We start from the raw sequence: 19900 nt of genomic DNA on the forward strand, positions 1-19900 counted from the left end.
CTTGTCTAATGCATTGTTAAAACTAGGCTAATCCAGTTGCAACACAGTGCTAAAACAACAATAAAGCTGCAGAGATGTGTTTAGACAGCAAAGCTAACGTACTGTAGCAGCGTTGTGCTTAGGGAATATGGTTCTAATTCGGTAGCGCTCTTTGAAAGGCCAGCTAGTTCTAATTTCAGTACATTGTGTCTTGGGACTGGTTTTAATATATCTTGAGTACTTTTATAGGTGAAACATGACTGCAATTTAATCAGGCTAAATTAGCAAAGCCATTATACATATCCTCACTAAAACGGCAGTCATATACTTAGGGATTTGTAATGTTTTCAAGCCCTGATGCTTGAATGCTTAAAAGTCTTTAAATTCTGTTTTACATAATCTGGGTCCTAAAGGTGAGTGAAATGTTCTCCCAAACAGATAAGGGTTTTAAGGTTAATTCTCAAGCGAGTTATAAATAAAAAAAATCTGACATCACTACCCTAAACTTAAACCTAACTGACTGTTTCATAAAAAGCAAATGTGAGATGAAAAATACAATTGCTGAAGCAACCACGTCATTTTGTGGTGCTTCTATGATACTTTCGGCTCACGTCTCGACTCGCACCCTCCTATATCATTTGAGCTACTGTGCAACTTAATCACACCTTATGTAATGCAAACGTTCATGCATATCACCTTACAATTAATGTGCTATAGAAAAAGTGTTTAGATTCCATACGTTGGCATTGTGTGATGGTGAAAAGATGTTCAAAAACAGGGTAAACTTAAAAGAAGTGTCAGAGAACCTAAATATTCACTTTTCCTCATACATTTATAGCCATTTTAATCTAAAATATTGATGTTGATTTAAAATACTGTAAGTTCATGGACTAGCCTTCTGTATTCATAAAGGAGACCTACAAATTTAAATGGCTACAAATGGCTAGTTTTCGCACAGGCATCGATAGCAGTTTAGCCCAAATGAACAGCAAAATCTGGTACACAACATTCAATAAGTCACATTTCATTTCTGCTTTTTATTAAGCTATCCTATTGTGTAAATACTGTCATTTTTGGAGCACACATTCACTTTGCCTCATTTTCTCATTCCCCATTCCTGCAGGTATTATTTTGTGGTGGAGGAAGACAACACCCCTCTGTTGGTGACAGTGACGCCTTGCGATGCTCCCCTCGAGTGGAGACTGACGTTGCAAGAGCTCCCAGAGGAGCGCAGTGGAGAAGGATCAGGTATCCGAATTAAATCTCCCAATCAATGTTGCAACTCTGCAGTAATCTAAGACACAAGATGTTTTAAGATGTTCTTGTTCTACACTATTATTAGAAAAACTGCTCTCAGATCTGTGGAACAAAGGAGCATCTCCCATAACAATTCAAAAAAGCTTAAGGATTAAAGTAGACAGTGTTATCTCTATCTTCATTGATCTCCACAGGATTAAACATGATTAGAATTAGGAATTGTGATCATACAGGATTAGGGATTCTTCCAAATTCAGACTAAGGTGTAAAATAATCTGAAAGGATTAAAGAAAAGTTTAAATACAAATAACTGTAACTGTAATAATAATGTAGAAATTCCTAGCAAATCATTGTCTCTGTTCAAAACCTAGTGAGCTGCTTACACAGGCAGCATTTTAAGGCTTCTTAGGCACACTCCAGGCTCAAAGGCTACGTTCACACAGTCAGTGTTTGGGAGACAGCGGCTAGATTTTTTCGGATGACACACAGCTAATTCTTCCATCTCCGTGAGTTAATGAAACCCCACATGAAACACACGAGACATGAGCATTTACAGTGCAGCGTGACTATCTCGTAACTAACAACTAGTTTTCCAGTACGGTTCCGTTCACACTGCACAGGTTTGCCGAAAATGCAGTTGTGAGTCCTGAAAATTTGTGCGTGTCAGTTCGGTTAAAGAATGCGGTTGTGTCTATCGTAAATAACCGAACTGCGTGTGAACATAACCTTGTTAAGCACTGAAATACAGGACTGACAACCGTATTTTGCTGCCGTATGAATGTTGCCAAAGGTTGTTATTTCTGAGTTTAAACCCTCTAAAAATTGGCCCCATTCACTTCCATTGTAAGTGCCTTACTGTAGCCTCCATTTTTGCTTTTTTTTTTAATGAAAAGGAGGGGGGAAAAGTCGATGCCTTAGAAGACAGCTGGCTATGTAGGCAGCTCATTAGCTTTTGGAGCAGAGCCTTGGAGTTCTCCTCAAGTTCTCAAAATGATTTAACTAAAAACATAAAGGAGCAGTCAAAATGAATATCCCACAGATATCCCAGTGGAAAATTTTATGCTAAAATAGCTCTAATTTGAAAAAGCAGAAAAATAAGCATGGCGGCAGGTAAATAAGTGTTTTTTGTGAAGTCATGTGGAGTATGTCCAGTGCGGGTCAGTGTTTTCCAGTGTGGTCAATAATTAGCTCCGTCTGCGTCAATGTGTTTTTGTGAGCATGTGTGAGTTTGGGCTCAGTGTGACCGCACCTGGTGAGCTGATGGACTGTATCTGACATCTGCTGTCTGAAAATCAGGCAGCAAGAAAGAAAAAGAGAAAATGGAGTGAAGCGCTGAACCTGTCAAGAATATGCCCAGGTCATATTTATCCCTAAAGAAGAAAAAAAGACTTATAAATACTATATATATATATTGTATTGTATTTTTATAAAAAATATAAATATAAATATTAAAATATATACATTTGATAAATATTAAACTTTAATATGTTTTAGATTTTTATATGAAATATATATATATAAATATATATATACTATATAATTTCTGATTGTTTTAGAAAAAAAAAATGTTGGTAGCACTTTATTTTACAGTACTGTTCTACATTTACGTACTATATAATTACAACAGCTATTTTAATTACTAGGTACTAACCCTAAACCTAACCCCAACCCTTACCTTAACCCATATGAAGTACATGTAGTTACCTAATATTACTCAGTACTTTCTTGGGTAAGTACGCAGTAAGTATATTGAAAGTACACATACTGTAATATAAATTGCAACCAAAAATGTATTTATATATCATATATAAAATATAATATATATATACATTTATTGGCCACTTTATTAGGCACACCTGTACATCTACATTTTCATGCGATTATCTAATCAGGCAATCATGTGGCAGCAGTGTAATGTATAAAATAATGCAGATACGGGTCAGGAGCTTCAGTTAATGTTCACATCATCCATCAGAATGGGGAAAAAATGTGATCTCAGTGATTTGGAACGTAGTATGATTGTTGGTGCCAGACGGCTGGTTTGGGCATTTCTGTAACTGTTGATCTCCTGAGATTTTCATGCACAACAGTCTCTAGAGTGTAAAGAGAATGGTGTGAAGAACAAAAAGCATCCAGTGAGCGGCAGTTCTGTGGATGAAAATGCCTTGTTGATGAGAGAGATCAACAGAGAAATGCCAGACTGGTTTGAACTGACAAAGTCTATGGTAACTCAGATAACCCCTCTGTACAATTGTGTTGAGCAGAGTAGTATCTCAGAATGCACAACATGTCAAACCTTGAGGCGGATGGGCTACAACAGCAGAAGACCACTTCGGGTATCACTTCTCTCAGCCAAGAACAGAATACTGAGGCTGCAGTGGGTCTACCATCTGAGTACCCTGAGCAGAAATCCAGATTCGTCAAACCAGGCGATGTTTTTTCCAATCGTCTACTGTCCAGTTTTGGTGAGCGTGTACCCACTGCAGCCTCAGTTTCCTGTTCTAAGCTGACAGTAGTGGTACCCAGAGGGGTCTTCTGCTGCTGTAGCCCATCTGCCTCAATGTTTGACGTGATGTACATTCAGAAATGCTTTTCTGCATAGAACTGCTGTATTGTGTGTTTATTTGGGTTACTGTCACCTTCCTGTTAGCTTGGACAGTCTGGCCATTCTCCTCTGACCTCTGTCATTAACAAGCCGTTTTTGCCCACAGAACTGCCGCTCCCTAATGTTTTTTGTTTTTCACACCATTCTCTTTTCACTCTAGAGACTGTTGTGTGTGAAAGTCCCAGGAGATCAGCAGTTACAGAAATACTCAAATCAGACAACAATCATGCCTTGGTCCAAATCACTGAGATCACATTTTTTCCCCATTCTGATGGTTGATGTGAACATTAACTGAAGCTCCTGACCCATATCTGCATAATTTTATACATTACAATGCTGCCACACAATTGGCTGATTAGATAGTGGCATGAATAAGTAGATGTACAGGTGTGCCTAATAAAGTGGTAGATGAGTGTATATTCCTACCATTGGAGCTATTCATGATTGAATTACCACCTGTTTTCAGCCCAAGGCAGTAAGCACAACTCCAGCTTTATTGGTAATGTGCAGCTGTGCAGACAACAAACCATACTCAGGCTTGCCTGACACTAGAGACAGCATAAGATGTGAGCATGTTTTTGCATTCAAAAACAGCTAGATGGAGTGCAATTCCAAATGCAGTGATTTTAAGACATGTTTTTCGAAGTTTCAAACTACATTTAACATGACACAGCAACCAAAAATGTTGAGTTTATGATGCGACACAACCAAAGTGAGACGCTCCAAAAGCATTGTGTACCATGTGTACATTGACACTTCCTTAGAAAAGCCCTTATAACAAATCTATCTCGGACAGACTGATGAATTCAGTTGCAAAATGGATTGCTGTAGACTCAAGGCCAATGATAGGCTGATGTTCAAAAAATATATTGCCTTCTACAGCCACTTTTTTATATCAACGAGCTTTACTCGTCTGCCATAATTATGTAATGCACTTTAATTATTTGAATTCTATTCATAATATTTTTTGTTATTGAAAATAATTATATATTGAATTATTGTTATTTTGGGGGCTTTCTCAGAAACTATTTATATATCAGAAACTGCTGTTTTATAAGATTAATGGGGATTAATTTGATTAACTAATTGGAATGTCATGTAATTAATTTGATTATAATCTATTAACATCCCTATTTATAATATTTAAAATTATACAAATGTAAAATTATTATTATTAAAAAATTATTATTTAAAAATAAAAAAAACTATATATATATATATATATATATATATATATATTGTATATACATGCATAATTTCTTATCATGTTTATGTTGTTTTATAAATCTTAATTTTGTATCTCTTCGTATTTTTTAAATTTATTTTTATTTTTATTTCTAGGGGTAAAATCTGACCTGGACATGTTTTCATTCAATTTAATCTTAGAATTCCTCCCACTGTTTTCATAAACTCGGTGAACTGTATGTTTCAAGGAAAGGTCGTGACTGGTGCTCATCTTCAAAGCTTGACTCTAGTGTTCTCTGTCAGCTGTGCTCTCCCCTTATTTCCTTACCCTTCCTTTTACTTTTCTATTTTCTTCACTCTTCCCCATCACCTTCTCTTTCTCAACAACTCTGATTTTCCATCTGAAAGAAATCAATAAAGTTCCTTAAAACACCCTTGTATTTCACTCCAGACACATGCAGCAGGGTAGCGGTTACAGTTAAAGTGCATCTGTTCATGTGCGTGAAACCAAATGTATAGAACAGAAGAACGTGTGTCACAGCAGAACATGTCCATGTGTGAGCTTACGTAAAGACACAAGTGTCTCCCTTTGAGACATCGAAGGTTTCTGATCATCTTTGACTTTCTGAGGGCCGTAATGACTCCCAGACTTTGGGTTTCCCTCTTCCTCTCTGTCTGTGGCCCAGTACAGCTGTCTCGCTGATGAAACACAGAGAGCCCCATCATTCACTGCTACAGTAATGCACCATTGGGTTTTACTCAAAGGGTCTTGATTTGTTACAAAATACAGCATGTAATGATGGCCTCAGTTCGGCCAACGGCGTGACTTGGCTGCGATTAGAACCTGAAAGACAAATCAATCATTGTTAGATGATCGCTGCCTAGAGACTAATTTCTTCACTCATTCACAAGCACTCTGTTGGCACTGTATATAGTAAAGAAAACTTTCAAATATGTCACATTTTTGCCTTAGACTGCAATGAGAATATATAGAGAGCAAATGCAGACTTTGCTGCCGAAAAGACCAGCTTAGACCAGCATTACCATGCTGGTCCAGGCTGGTTAATGCTTGCAAGCACTGGTTTGATGCTAGTCTAGCTGGTGGACCAGTATAATTTAGCTTACCATCAAAATTTTGCTAGGATGGCTGGTCAACCAGCATGGTCTGGTGATGTTGGTTGACCAAGCAAGTCATGCCTTGTTGGAACACCAGCACACCAGCACACCAGCATCCCATTCTAATACCAAGATACCAAAGTCAGCAATCAAACGTCAGATTTTAAAATAAGACTGCGAAAGACAAGGGATATGGAAGGGTAGTTTCTGTTGTTTTTTTTTTTTGTTTGTTTTTTTTGTACTTTACAGTGCTAACAGTAAATATAAGCCATACATACACACAAGTCTTTTCCTATGTTTGCTGAATATATCTGGGAGCCGGTCTTTGATTGCAACGCATGTCCATTTAGTTCTACGGTTGATAAACAGAATATTATGCTTTCACAGCCAGCTGAAAGGAGACGGCTTGGAGAGTAACTCAGGGACAGTGAAGCCACAAGGCATCTCTGTGTAGCTTAGGATTCCTGGGGAAAGCAAAGAGAAAGTCGCCCTCTGATGTACAGGGCTATTTGGATAGAAAACACAGCGGCCAGCGGGTGAGTGGCTATTCGTCCATGCGGAGCAGGTAGCTCCGAATGACCTCACCAGGATCAACACATTCAATGATGGTCTTTCCGTTAAGATGGAAATTGTTTCTTCTTTTTCCACTGGTGCTAATTAGGGTGTGGGGAGGAAGTGAAAAGTAAACAACTAGATGAGAGGATTTGGAGTGGTGGGGGAAATGTGTCATTATGTGGCGCTTAATGTTAATTTTCAAAGTTATTTATGTTCAGAGAGAGCTTAAGTGTTTATATCCATTTGTTCAGCAGTTTATGTGGCTTATGTTTGCGTGTGGTTTAAACAACTTGTCATTCAAAATGTGCATCTGTAAATAGCATCATGCAGTTGTACCCCTACAAATCCATCTTGTTTTTGATGTTTGTGGTATGTTCTGTGGGCACACACATTTCTCATGGTCTTTTGATTTTCTTTGCTTGTTGCACAATTGGGGTTTGGAACCAAAAACTGGTTCTTATTCAGAATGGGGTCCATTTAAAAAAAAAATCGAAACTGAATTATTTTCATGACTTTCAGTTCTGTTAATGGTTCTTGAATATCGATTGACATTTCTTAATTTTAAATAATTAAGAAATGACAATCAATTCATTTCTTAATTAATTTCCAAATATTTCTTCCTCAAAAGTAGAAAAAAGTGTTTATAGAATCATTAAAGAATCAGCATCGTTAAAGGGGCTTCCACAACCCTTGCATCAGCATTGCAGAATATATTGAAGTCAATGAAGTGAAAAGTTGTGCATACAGTGCTGAAAGTTCAGACAATTTCAACTTTGACCCTGTTGCCACTGACCTTTCGCAGTATCAGCCAGAGGTTCACGGACAGTTCAGATAACTTATAATTATTTAGGTACTGCCAGCACTAAAGTCAAAACAAGACATTCTCTGCAACGCTTTTCGTGTGGTCAAGTGACTCTTGATGCTGGTGTTGAGCAGTGTGTTGGCGCCCCAACATGAATCATGTAGATGCCCCTTAGGAGAAATTAGATTTAAAGCCAGAAACATCAAATTACTTATGATTCCTGTTCCCAAAGTCTAATTTTGTGAATCTTTGTGTTTTGTGTGTATTAGGTGAGCCAGAACCTCTGGAGCAGCAAAAACAGCAAGTCACAGTCAATGAGGGTACCGAACTCTTCACCTACAAAGGAAATGACGTTGAGTCATTCATCGCCACCAGCTCTCCTTCAGGCTTGTATCAGCTAGAAATCCTCTCCACCGAAAAGGACAGCAACTTCAAGATCTATGCTACCACAACTCCAGAGTCTGACCAGCCCTACCCAGAGCTGCCTTACGACCCCAGAGTTGATGTTACTGCACTGGGTCGTACTACTGTCACGCTAGCCTGGAAGCCCACTCCTACGGGCTCTATAATGGGCCAACCGATCCAGTACTGTGTGGTTATTAACAAAGAGCACAACTTCAAGAGTTTGTGTGCAGCGGAAGCCAAAATGAGTTTGGATGATGCCTTCATGACTGTTCCAAAACCAGGCCGGGACTTCAGCCCCTTTGACTTTGCTCATTTTGGTTTCATCCCATCTGATAATGATTTTAATAAGGATCGCTCCCTTACCACCAATCGAGCTCTGAGCAATAAGATGAGTCGCACATACATCCCTAAGCCCAAGGTTTTAGACATTCAGAAGATCTGCATGGGCAACAAGAACATTTTTACAGTGTCTGACCTAAAGCCTGACACACAACACTACTTTGATGTGTTTGCCGTGAACACTGGCACCAATTTGAGCACTGCGTATGTGGGAACCTTTGCCCGCACCAAGGAGGAAGCCAAGCAAAAGACTGTGGAACTCAAGGATGGGAAAGTATCCAACATCTTCATCAAGAGAAAGTCCAGCAAATTCCTTCGTTTTGCACCAGTGTCCTCTCATCAGCGCATCACGCTCTTCGTCCACGCCTGTCTGGATGCAGTGCAAGTTCAGGTGCGCCGTGATGGGAAGCTTGTTCTGTCTCAGAATGTTGAGGGTGTCCGTCAGTTCCAACTCCGCGGCAAGCCCAAAGCCAAGTACCTGATTCGTCTACGAGGATCACGCAAGGGCGCTTCCACTTTGAAAGTGCTTGCCAGCACCCGTGCTGGAGGAAAGCAACCTTTCCCCGCACTACCTGAGGATACCCGCATCAAGGCTTTCGATAAGTTACGTACCTGTTCCTCCGTCACCGTGGCTTGGCTTGGCACTCAAGAGCGCAACAAGTACTGTGTTTACCGACGCGAGGTCTCCGAAAGTTACGGCGAAGAGCATCGACGCCGTGAGCAGAACCAGTGCGCTGGACCAGAGAGCCGTCGCAAGTCCGAGAAGGTGCTTTGCAAGTACTTCCACAGCGCCAACCTGCAAAAGGCCGTCACCACAGAGACCATAACGGGCCTCGAAGCAGGAAAGAGCTACCTCCTGGATGTTTATGTGGTGGGACTCAGCGGCCACTCAGTCAAATACCAGAGTAAACTGGTGAAAACAAGGAAGTACTGTTAAAAAACAGAGATACTCCGAAGCATAGACTCTGCACAGAAGTAAATATATTATATATATAATGAGAAAAAAAAATAAGTTTATTTAACTCGAAGTGATATTCTACTAAGGAGAGTTTTGCAGACTGACTACTTGCGCACAATGCTAACGCTAACTACGCATGTGTCGCAGTTTCCGAACTGCCTGTAGAGTGCGATATCAACCTCTGTATTTATGTTTACATTACCAAGTCGAGTCGAGTCTGACGCTCTCAGACGACCTTAGGCACCTGAAGGTTTTTTCTCAGGGGGTGCCATCGCTGTTGCCATGTAAATGGGAGTTTTGAGGAGCCACAGTTCTCTTTTGGCCACTGCATGCACCATTTGTCTGCCGTATGTCTATGTTCTTTCTGTTTGTTTTTGTTTTTACACCAGCCATCGCAGAGGTAGCTCCATGACTCTTTCTCTCTGCTTTCCTGCCATGTATTCAAAACATGGTTTAGATGATTTTTTAAATTATTTCATACTTCTTTTATTTTTTTAGTTATTATTTTGGATTATTGACAATAATTATTAGTAATAAAAAGTGTTTTAAATCTATATGAAAGTCGACGTTGTTGAAGCGTTTCCTCGCTGTCAGTTTGTGTGTATAACGTAAATGTGTAAATGTGTTTCATCGTCTCATGTACAGATTTTCTCATTCAATATTCATGTACATAAAACACTAAATATAGACATCTGTAATCCCAGTAGTGCTGTGTTTTTCTACAAAAATTATGTGCAAGTTATTAAGATAGTAAGATCATCAGAGTCATAGCCTTGGGGTTGGTGTACTGCTCTGACACAATGACCTGTGGTGTTCATACGAGTTTGAGTCTGGCTTGCAACATTTGCCAATCATATCCCTGCCTTTTCTACCCATTATTTCCTGTCATATTTACACTATTACTATTAAAGGGTCATGAAATCCATATATTTCAGCACCAGTCCTTCACACCGCAGCTTTGAAAAAAGTCTTAAAAAATGGGCGTGGAAAGTTGTGAAAAGGTGGGAGGCATTTCATCGTAGAGTCATCTAAGGCTGTTCAGTCTCATGAATAATGTGGAAGTGTACTAAGAGACAAATGGCATAGATGTTTACTTTGAACCAATCACAACTCTGATTACATCTATGTCACATTCAGTGATGCTCAACTTCAGTTTCAAAGCCAGGAAAAACAAATAATTAAAAACATCTTTATCTTTAATATTTAAAGTGACTTAATATTCGCCCTAACTTAATAAACGACTTTCCCCGAAAAAAATACATGCTGTCATTGTCTTCCATCATGTGCATCGTGTACATATCTCTAATGTCTTGATAAAAACAGTATTTCATTACCATTTAATAAAAATTTCGAAAAATTGTCAAATAAAATGATAAAGATCAACACTTAGGAAACTTTCTCAGGCTATAAAAACATTTGTGAACAGTTAATTCACTACATACAGAGTTGTACTTAGATATATAGAGTAATATAGTACTAGTGTGTTCATTGTCTCCCAGAAGGTTATAAAAGTCAGGAATAACCTGATTCAAAATTATGTTTGTGCTTTTGCACCTGAAATCAGATATGTTTTTGTATTAAGCTTATTTGCTCAGGATGTAATGAAATGACATTTTCACAAACATCTCACTGTCAATCTAGTGTCTGTCCTGAGGAGTTCAGTGTCTTCTTGACAGCCTGTCAATCAAATCATTACAGATATGGCAGAAGCTCACATGTCTTACATTAACCTTATTGCTGCCCTATAATATGGGGAATAATGTGAAAGAGTACTGGGAACAGTGTGGAAATCCTTGAGGGAATGGTTAGGGAATTCCGTGTGTGTGTGTGTGTGTGTGTGTGTGTGCAAAGCTCATATAGAGGTGGTCAGGTGGAGACTGAATGTGTTTTTAATAAAACAAAAATTCCCTTAATCCCAGTCAATCATAAGTAGAGGTGGCCAATGCCACAAATACAAAAAAAGTATTACTTTTCTTTTCTCTGTTCAAAAGTGACTGATTTAGAATGCTCTACATAGGTAGTAACTGCACAGCACAAAATAGAGTCTGGCTACGGAAGTAAATAAAAACAAAAATTCCATAGGGGAACTGATTTTTAACGATAACTTATAAACCTTTAAAGACAGACCTAACATGAGCTCCAAGCATGATAATCAATGGTATATGGTTCTGTTGAAGCCATCAGTCCGCGTTATTTCAAAAATCTTGTTTAATAGAGGAATTCCTGGTGAATAGTGCACTACATCAATCAGAAGAGAATGATCCACCAAAAGCACAAAGCACACCAAAAGAGCTCAGCAATGACCATGTACCTCCATGGCGCACTGTGAATGACACAATCGAGTCGGTCTCCCTACCCCCTTTGGGCTCTATTTTTGTAGCCGCGTTAAGCGCTGCACTATGTACAACCACCGTGTGCAATGTCTTATCCAAATTTTGTGAGCGCTAATTCTAAGCGCAACGCAATTGGCCATTGGTCGGAGTGTTTGCGCTATCTGTGGGTGTATGCACGCAAACTGTGGGTGTATTATATGTTAATGAAGTGGCGCAAAGTGCAATTCGCTGTTTTTATTGATTTTGTTGTAATTTGCTATTATTTAAACAGTTCATTGTACTAAGGCGTTTTAGAAGCAGGTCTGTTTTCAGTGCAAACCTTAAAATCAGTTCCTGCATTTGCAGTTTGGATATTCCACCAGTAGGTTCATGTTCATGTTCAAACTCTGAATATATTGTAGAACAGGGGTACTCAATAGGCAGACTCCAGTCCGGACCGAAGGACATTTCACCACACACCAACTATTGGTGGAGAGGAGAGTGTAGAGTGATACAGCCAATTAATGGATGGGGATTATTAGGAGGCCATGATTGAGAAGGGCCTATGGGGGAAATTTGGCCAGGACACCTGGAATTTTTTGACCACAGACAGTCAGGACCTCGGTTTAACGTCTCATCCGAAAGACGGTGCCTTTTTATAGTATAGTGTCCCCATCACTATACTGGGGCATTAGGACCCACACAGACCACAGGGTGAGCACCCCCTGCTGGCCTCCCTAATACCTCTTCCAGCAGCAACCTTAGTTTTCTCCAGGAGGTCTCCCATCCAGGTACTGGCTAGGTTCAACCCTGCTTAGCTATAGTGGGCAACCAGGCAAGAGCTGCAGGGTGATATGGCTGCTGGATCTATATACAGTGGATACATGTGGATTTAAAAAGGAAATAACCATCCAATCGGAAAACTTGAAAAAGCGATTACATGCCCAAGGATGAGAATTTCACGGCTCTTCCTCAGTGTGTCTGTCTGATATCAACATGCAGGGTGACAAGATGACAAGCACACACATCTGAAACTGAACTAGTGTAGGGCCTCCACTGAAACAACCGATAATTTTGCTCGAAATGTTGTGTTTGTGCTTAGATTAAATCTCAACTGCATCTGTGAGAAAAGCGTGACGGTTTTGTTCACACTTTCTTTGTCTTTATAACATTTTTGCAGTTTATTATCTTTCAGTAATACACTGATATAGTGAATGATGTATGTCCATACGGAATCATACACGCTCTCCTCAAAATCCCAACACTGTAACGATAGAATGAATGGATGTACACCGCAACAACAATTGTGTTTACAATGCAAGTAACGCCCACATTTCAAACTAAGCATCACGGGTGGATAGACATGAGGCACCGCATAAAGCCTAATTTACTGTACGTATGAGTTGAAAGTGTGGTTATTTTAACATAAAAAACATTAACATCAAAAACGTTAAAGTGGCGCCTTTAGACTGTAAAGTTTTTTCCCTGTCTAAATTTAGCTTTATTAATCAGCATGTTACGAGCCTTTCATAATAAACAAACTGATTTTTGTTCTAATTTTGTGAAAATTAGATGTCACCATGGATGGCAAGGAAAGCCTATTTATACTTATTATGCAAACAGTATTTTAATGCTTCACTGTTGTAATGTAAATTGTTTGTTTGTTGTTAATAGATTCTCACTTTAAGGAAAATATAAAAATGGTCTGTTCAGACTTTACAATTTTTATAAATATTATCTCAGGGGATATCCCTGAACCCCCATACAGTGTTTTTTATTTGTCAAAAGGCCTCATTTGTCCCATACATATAAATAAATATTTAAACACAAAAGCTGGACTGCTGTCATTCAGCTTCAAAATGAACTGTTGATCTTATCTTTTAATATTCATTTCCAATTGCCCTCGACGGATGAATGCTTGTTTAAATATTTGTATCCTTTGGTAGAACATCCCTCAGACCCCACTACTTTGGCTGTCTCCCGCCCCCAGTGTCCTCATCCCTGTCCACTTTTGAAGAGACTATTTTGACTGTTTAGGAATATATATATATATATATATATATATATATATATATATATATATATATATATATGACACACACACACACACACACAAAGTACTATTGCTGCCAGCGTGGCAAGTTAAAAACAATTTTAAAAAAGATACATAATTTCCTAGCCATATAACTTCTAACACCATGTAAGCTACATATTATTATCCAGACATTTGCTGGGAAGGAAATGTAGAGACCGGACCTCTTGGAACTTTAATTGAGTACCCCTGTTGTTGAACATGTCCCTGACAATCACTGTTGTAGCCGTTTTTTGAAACAAAAATTTATGAGATTTGTGTTAAACATTCTAGAGGTCATAGTTTACAGTATTTTTCAATTATTATTAGTATTATTGTTATGTTTATATTTACAATTGTATTTATGGTCTAATTTGTATTATTATTTTTATATATTATTTGTAATAATTTTCCAAATGTTGTCGTAGAGTATTTTTTTGACCACAGTTATTTTGATTATATTATATTAAGTTTAATTTGACTTTTTGGTTTGAGTTTTTCATGTTTCAATAAATTAATTTAATTTTTAAAACAAAATCGACCAGTAGAAATGAAGTGTGTGAAAAAAAGAAATCCCTCGATCCACAGCCTAACCTGGAAGGCCGATACAATCACTTTTAATACTAGCTATGATTTGTGTGACACTTGATCAATATGATTAATAATACTCACATTCTCTACAATATTAACAGAGCCTACATCCAAATCCTGAACCACATTTTCCATGCGTATAAAAGGAGCGTGTCACTGTCATAGAAATATGTCTGATATACAACAAGGACGCAGTTGCTGCACAAAAGAACGTAAGTCCATATTTCTTTTCTTCAAATTTATTGCATACAGTCCATTTACACTACCAACTTCTTATTAATGTGCTGTATTTGTTTATATCGCTAGTGCTTGAGGGTATGTACTATATAATAGGATGCAGACACTGCAATAACCGGAGAAGAACCTCTGAATTAAATTGCACTTGACCCAGCCCATTAGTGCTTTGTGCCGCAATTTCGCCAAACCCACTTGCGGCTAGACTTAGCGCATGTGTGCACGAAAATACCAAAACTTCATGGCCATGCCCACTGACTTTGCACATATGACTTATGGCATAGCGCTGTGCTTAGCGCTAGCACTCTTAAAATAGGGCCCCTAAACTACTTATACATTTGCAAATATCTGAATACTTGCAAAAAACTTCTATACTAAAGTATATTGCTTCTAAACTTATAACCAACAACTTAAAATCAATAGTTTTTTATATTTACATAATTTTCATTTGATTAAGTCATTTGCAGTGCTTCATGGGATTGTATTTAATACCCACATTAAAGATATTAAGTACACAGTCTTGTCCTCTGTTTGTCCGATTTAAAAAAAAAAATTTTGGCTTCAAGTCTGCTTCAGAGTTTATAATGTTGTGATTTACCACGGAGCTGGTTGGTTTGGTTCATGGCTTAGAACTTTTTAATGAAGCATTTTATAAAAACCTTATGGAAAAAAATACGTGAGAAAAACAATTCCGGAATTCAAGACGGCTGAAAAAGTGAGAAGACATTGTTGTGCTCTACAGTGCACCTCATGTGAAGCACTCAGGAGACTAGATTCACTATTTATTCTAGAAAAGTTTGACATTAGCGTGTTGCTAAGCTAACAGCATCAGAGACCAGAGACTATTTAGCAAAGATGGGCTACTTCTATTTAAATGAATGGGAGAAAATGGATGTAAAATGGAGCCCTTCCAAAAATGGAGAGTTCACTGAAAATTTGCCACAGATAATTTTCACATGAAAAGGAGCTTTGCGGCATACTTGCGGCAAATTGTCCATTGTTGCCAAAGTTTTGCTGCAGGTTCACCACTACCGGTGAAGAGCTGCAAACTTCTGGCAAACATTTGTGGCAAATCACAAGCTCATTTGCATGTGAAAATAACAAGCGACAAATATGCAGCAAATTCCGGCTAGTTTTCATTTTTTGTAAGGGAAGTCCCGTCTTATAGGTAAAAAAGACAATCACCTTTTAGAGACAGACATCGCCTGTCAGTCAACTTGAGAACACACATCCACATTAGCTAGACAAAACATGCAGAGAAAACAAAACATGCGCATTTTCCCAATTTTCTCTTCTAGAAATGTATAGGGGCTCGCTCTTGCTATTTATTCCACTGCATTTAGCTAATTCTGCACATGTAATTTAACTAAATAAATAATGTCCTCCACATTATGTTAAAATATGTGCACACAAAATAAGCCTCGAGTGTAGCCTATCATAAAACTTTCTGATATAAATTGATGGTGCTTTCACCTGTTTGTAGGCTTAATAAAAAAAAATATCATTTCTTTTAATGTATTGTATTTGTATTTAATTGCATTTCACAATTGCTTGACACTTCATGCCTCCAGAATAACACTGTTATACTTGCACACTGCACATAAACTTAAACATATACTTGCACATTGCAGACATAAACTAAAATTCAGTTAATATAGCCTACATATCCAGCTTCATCTGGTGAGAAAAAAAGAAAGAATATATAAATAAAATAATTAAATAATAATTATTTGAATTACTATTATTTTTAATAATAATAATAATAATAATAACAATAATAATAATTAAATAGGCCTATCCAATGCATATTTTATATACAGAAACTATAAATGTAAGAGAGTTAAATTTTGAAATGAGTTTTGAGACACTTCCGATTTAAGCCACGCCCACATCCAGTTCTATCCGAATACAGAGACAGATACAGATAATTTTGTCATAGTAACATATACAAATACAGATACAGATAATAGCTTCGCTGCACACCACAATACATAGTTTATCGATTATTTAATTTGATTTTAGAGTGAAAAACAACTTAAATTACGGTCTGTTTATTATATAAAGTGATCGGAATGCCTTCGGAATACTTGCATGGACTATTTTTATGACACTTTTGGGTGCTTTTTAAAATTTTTAAATTTTTTTTAGTTGCACAACTCTTTTAAAATGCTGAATAGATACAGGGTAAGTAGCTGAAGGTTTTGGAACAGAGTCATTTTCTCTCTCTCTCTCTCTCTCTCTCTCTCTCTCTCTCTCTCTCTCTCTCTACACACACACACACACACACACACACACACACACACACACATTTCATTTACCTCATTGTATCCTTTTATTCTGGAATTCTTATGAACCCAGTTGGTGTGGTCGGGCGCCAACACTCACTCAGAGTAAGATGATAACAGCACTTAAAAACAGGTCTTCTCCCTATAAAAGCAATTCACATTGGTGTTGTAAAAGAGGAAACTACTCAAAGTAAAAAACACTGAATAAACAGTCTCGTGCTGGGTGGCTGCTCTCCATGGACTATAAAACGAGAGAGATATGTTTGTAAGAGTGAAGAGTGAGCAATGTACAGCCAGAGAAAACAGCGAAGAAAATAAATATAGAGTGATGGAAGCCACATCTCAGACTGATGGGTTTCAGCTTTTAACTGTGAACTTTGTACGGCTCTTACCTGATGATTGGTGTGTGTGTGTGTTTGTGTGTATATGCATGAATTTATATGGCTTGCATCCCAGCTAGTTCCTTAGAACTCACTTTTGAAGATAGTTTGTGAAAAAATGCTCTGAAAGGACTCTCTCTCTCTCTCTATCTCTCTCTATCTCTCACACACACACAAACTTGTTTTTATATCATTGTGGGGACTCTCCATAGACTTCCATGCATTTTATGGATTTTATACAGATCTAACGATAATTTCTATCCCTAAACCTAACCCTCACAGAAACCTTTTTTGCATTATTATATTTTCAAAAAACATTGTTTAGTATGTTTAATAAGACATTTCCCTCGTGGGAATCGCTGGCTGGGCCCCACAATGTAGGTGATCTCGGGTTTTGCTATCCTTGTGGGGACATTTGGTCAGCACAGTGTAGTAAAATCATGTACACACACACACGCATGTTGATGCGGCTATCCTTATGTGGACTCTCCATAGAAATAATGATTTTTATACTGTATGAACTATAGATTTTATCCCCTAACCCTACCCCTAAACCTAACCCTCACAAAAAACTTTCTGCATTTTTACATATAAAAAACAAACAAACAAAAAAACATCATTTAGTATGTTTTTAAGTGATTTGAATTATGGGGACACTAGAAATGTCCTCATAAACCACATTTATAGCATATTTCCCTTGCAATTACCAGTTTGTAATCTAAAAAAATTGTCCTCGTAAACCACCCAAACACACACCATCCACAAACTTTTACAAATGCAGTTTATGACACGTTTGTGTGATTTTGTTTGTACAAAGACAGAAATGCTGATACCTTCAAAAGATCTCCTCTCAAACCACAGTCCTGCCAGTTCCTCTGATGTCAGACCATCTGTGCCTATAGTTCTCCTCACATGGATCATAAACCTCCTTCAAAAACCTACAGAAAGTGTGCTACATTGTGCTTTATCATTATGACATGATAAATTCTGCTGGTTTGGTGGATATCTCTTGAAAAACTTCCCAAGGTCTTCTTCCCTGGGTGGAGGCAGTGTGATTCCAAATGACTTTAAAGTAGAATCCCTTGCTGAAAAAATAAATCAACATTGCAAGTCACCAGCATATGTTGAGACTTGGATGCTGGTGTCCCCTCCAGGCGTCTTATCTATCTTAACCAGCAAGACTTCCTTGGTCAACCAGCCTCACTGCCATGTGGCTCTATAGTGCTGATACTTTAGAGAGTCGCGATGACTGTTTTTTGACAGTGCCTCACTCCTAAAAGTTTAAGGAGTTTGTAGATGACATGAAGCTATGGACTTATCTCGTTAACACTCTACTTATCTCGCTAATCTCGTAAACTAATTTGAGTTATGACAGCAAGCAACTGCACAAGTTGAGCCAGAACTAATTTTTACTCCAACTAACACTTAAATTGGTTGTTTTTCTCCATCTGGAACAATCATATTGGTATTCTTTACATTGCATCTTATGAAGACCGGAACCAGAAAACAGTCCATTGACAATTGTGAAAAAAGTGCAAAATGGAGGTCTGAACGAATTTGGTAGGACTAAAATGAACATGTATTTGCTATTGTCCCATATTTAAATGCTCACTGGGGACCCCCCCTCCCCCCTTCCCTCAATCGGATGGTTAAACATTCAAGGGGGTACCGGCCCAGTCTGATGGAATCCACGTGTTGAAGCTCAAAATGCTCAAGTGTCCAGTATTCACGTGTTGAAAAGTTAGCAATCCCAGCTGACATATTGCTTTGTTGTACAGACTATATTTTTGATAATTTTAGCAAAGTAGACTTGGGTGTACTTATATGTTTCATAAATAGTCTTTGAATATATATCAAGGTTCTACAAATGCACTGTTTAAAATAAACATTCCAATTAGGACAAAATGGTTTTAGAGATTTTTATTCTCTAGTTATTTTGAAAACCATCTATTGTCAGATTGCTGCTTTAAAGACCCCCCAAAAACTTTAATTAAATTTAAAATTTAATTTCCAACAAACCGTACAGCCAACTCAAGAACCCCATACAAAAATGGTTCTTGAAAAGAAGAGAGTTCTTTGCTGAACCTGAGGTGATACAAAGAACCATTGAAGAATCTTTTTTAAAGTTCATGCTAGGTATTATTGTCTCCTAAATAAAGAGAGTAAATATGAATAAAAAGTAGACAGTTAGTTGTGGTACGCCCTCATGGGGGGTGGTCTGAAGCCTCTTTTGTGCTTTATCAGATGTCTATTGTTAATGGCACTCATTTTCTCATGATTTATCTTCACTGTAATCTCTCTGTCTCTAAGGACTGTTTCTCTACCCACCCTCTTTAAACTCCCTCTCTATCAATGCTTCCCATCCTGTTGGCCCTCAACAACCAGTGGGGGCTTTACAAAGTAAAACATAGTGTGTATAGTAACGTCAACAGAACAGGCCAGGTCAGAAACAGCATTCAGGGACTTTGGAGAGGCTGAGGGTTGGTTTAGAGTGATCTTTGGTTGATGGAGACACCTCAGGTTTGAGAAGATGTTCAGATGTATTTCAGAAATATGGTAAACTGCTAGGGGAAATCCTCTATGGAGGCAGTTGTGTGGACTGCCAAAATAGTGTTTCTCTGTAAAGAAAATATTTGCGCAAAGAAACAGAGCCCCCGAGGATTGAGAAATAAAGACACACACACTTATTTTATGGCAGAACTCAGTGGTAAGTATTTGGCCTTCTGTGAAGATCTGGGACCTGCCTTAAGCCTATTTTATACTGAGGTAGTAGCCAAACATTTTTTCTCCTAGACAAACTAAGGCACCCTAGGTGAGTGAAGCCGG

The 19900-nt window shown here is 38.1% G+C and overlaps 1 protein-coding gene across 1 annotated transcript in view; it reads left to right on the forward strand.

The window, feature by feature from the left end:
- LOC127418905 (protein NDNF) overlaps positions 1-10443 on the forward strand; it is a 30814-nt gene extending 20371 nt beyond the window's left edge. The window contains exons 3-4 of the mRNA XM_051659809.1: positions 1103-1227; positions 7769-10443. Of these exons, the coding sequence (XP_051515769.1) occupies positions 1103-1227; positions 7769-9180 (1537 nt within the window). The 3' untranslated portion in view covers positions 9181-10443. The remainder of the gene's footprint in view (positions 1-1102; positions 1228-7768) is intronic.
- The last annotated feature ends 9457 nt before the right edge of the window (positions 10444-19900 follow it).

This window comes from Myxocyprinus asiaticus, chromosome 28, assembly GCF_019703515.2.
Source record: "Myxocyprinus asiaticus isolate MX2 ecotype Aquarium Trade chromosome 28, UBuf_Myxa_2, whole genome shotgun sequence".
NCBI classification, from domain to species: Eukaryota; Metazoa; Chordata; class Actinopteri; order Cypriniformes; family Catostomidae; genus Myxocyprinus; species Myxocyprinus asiaticus.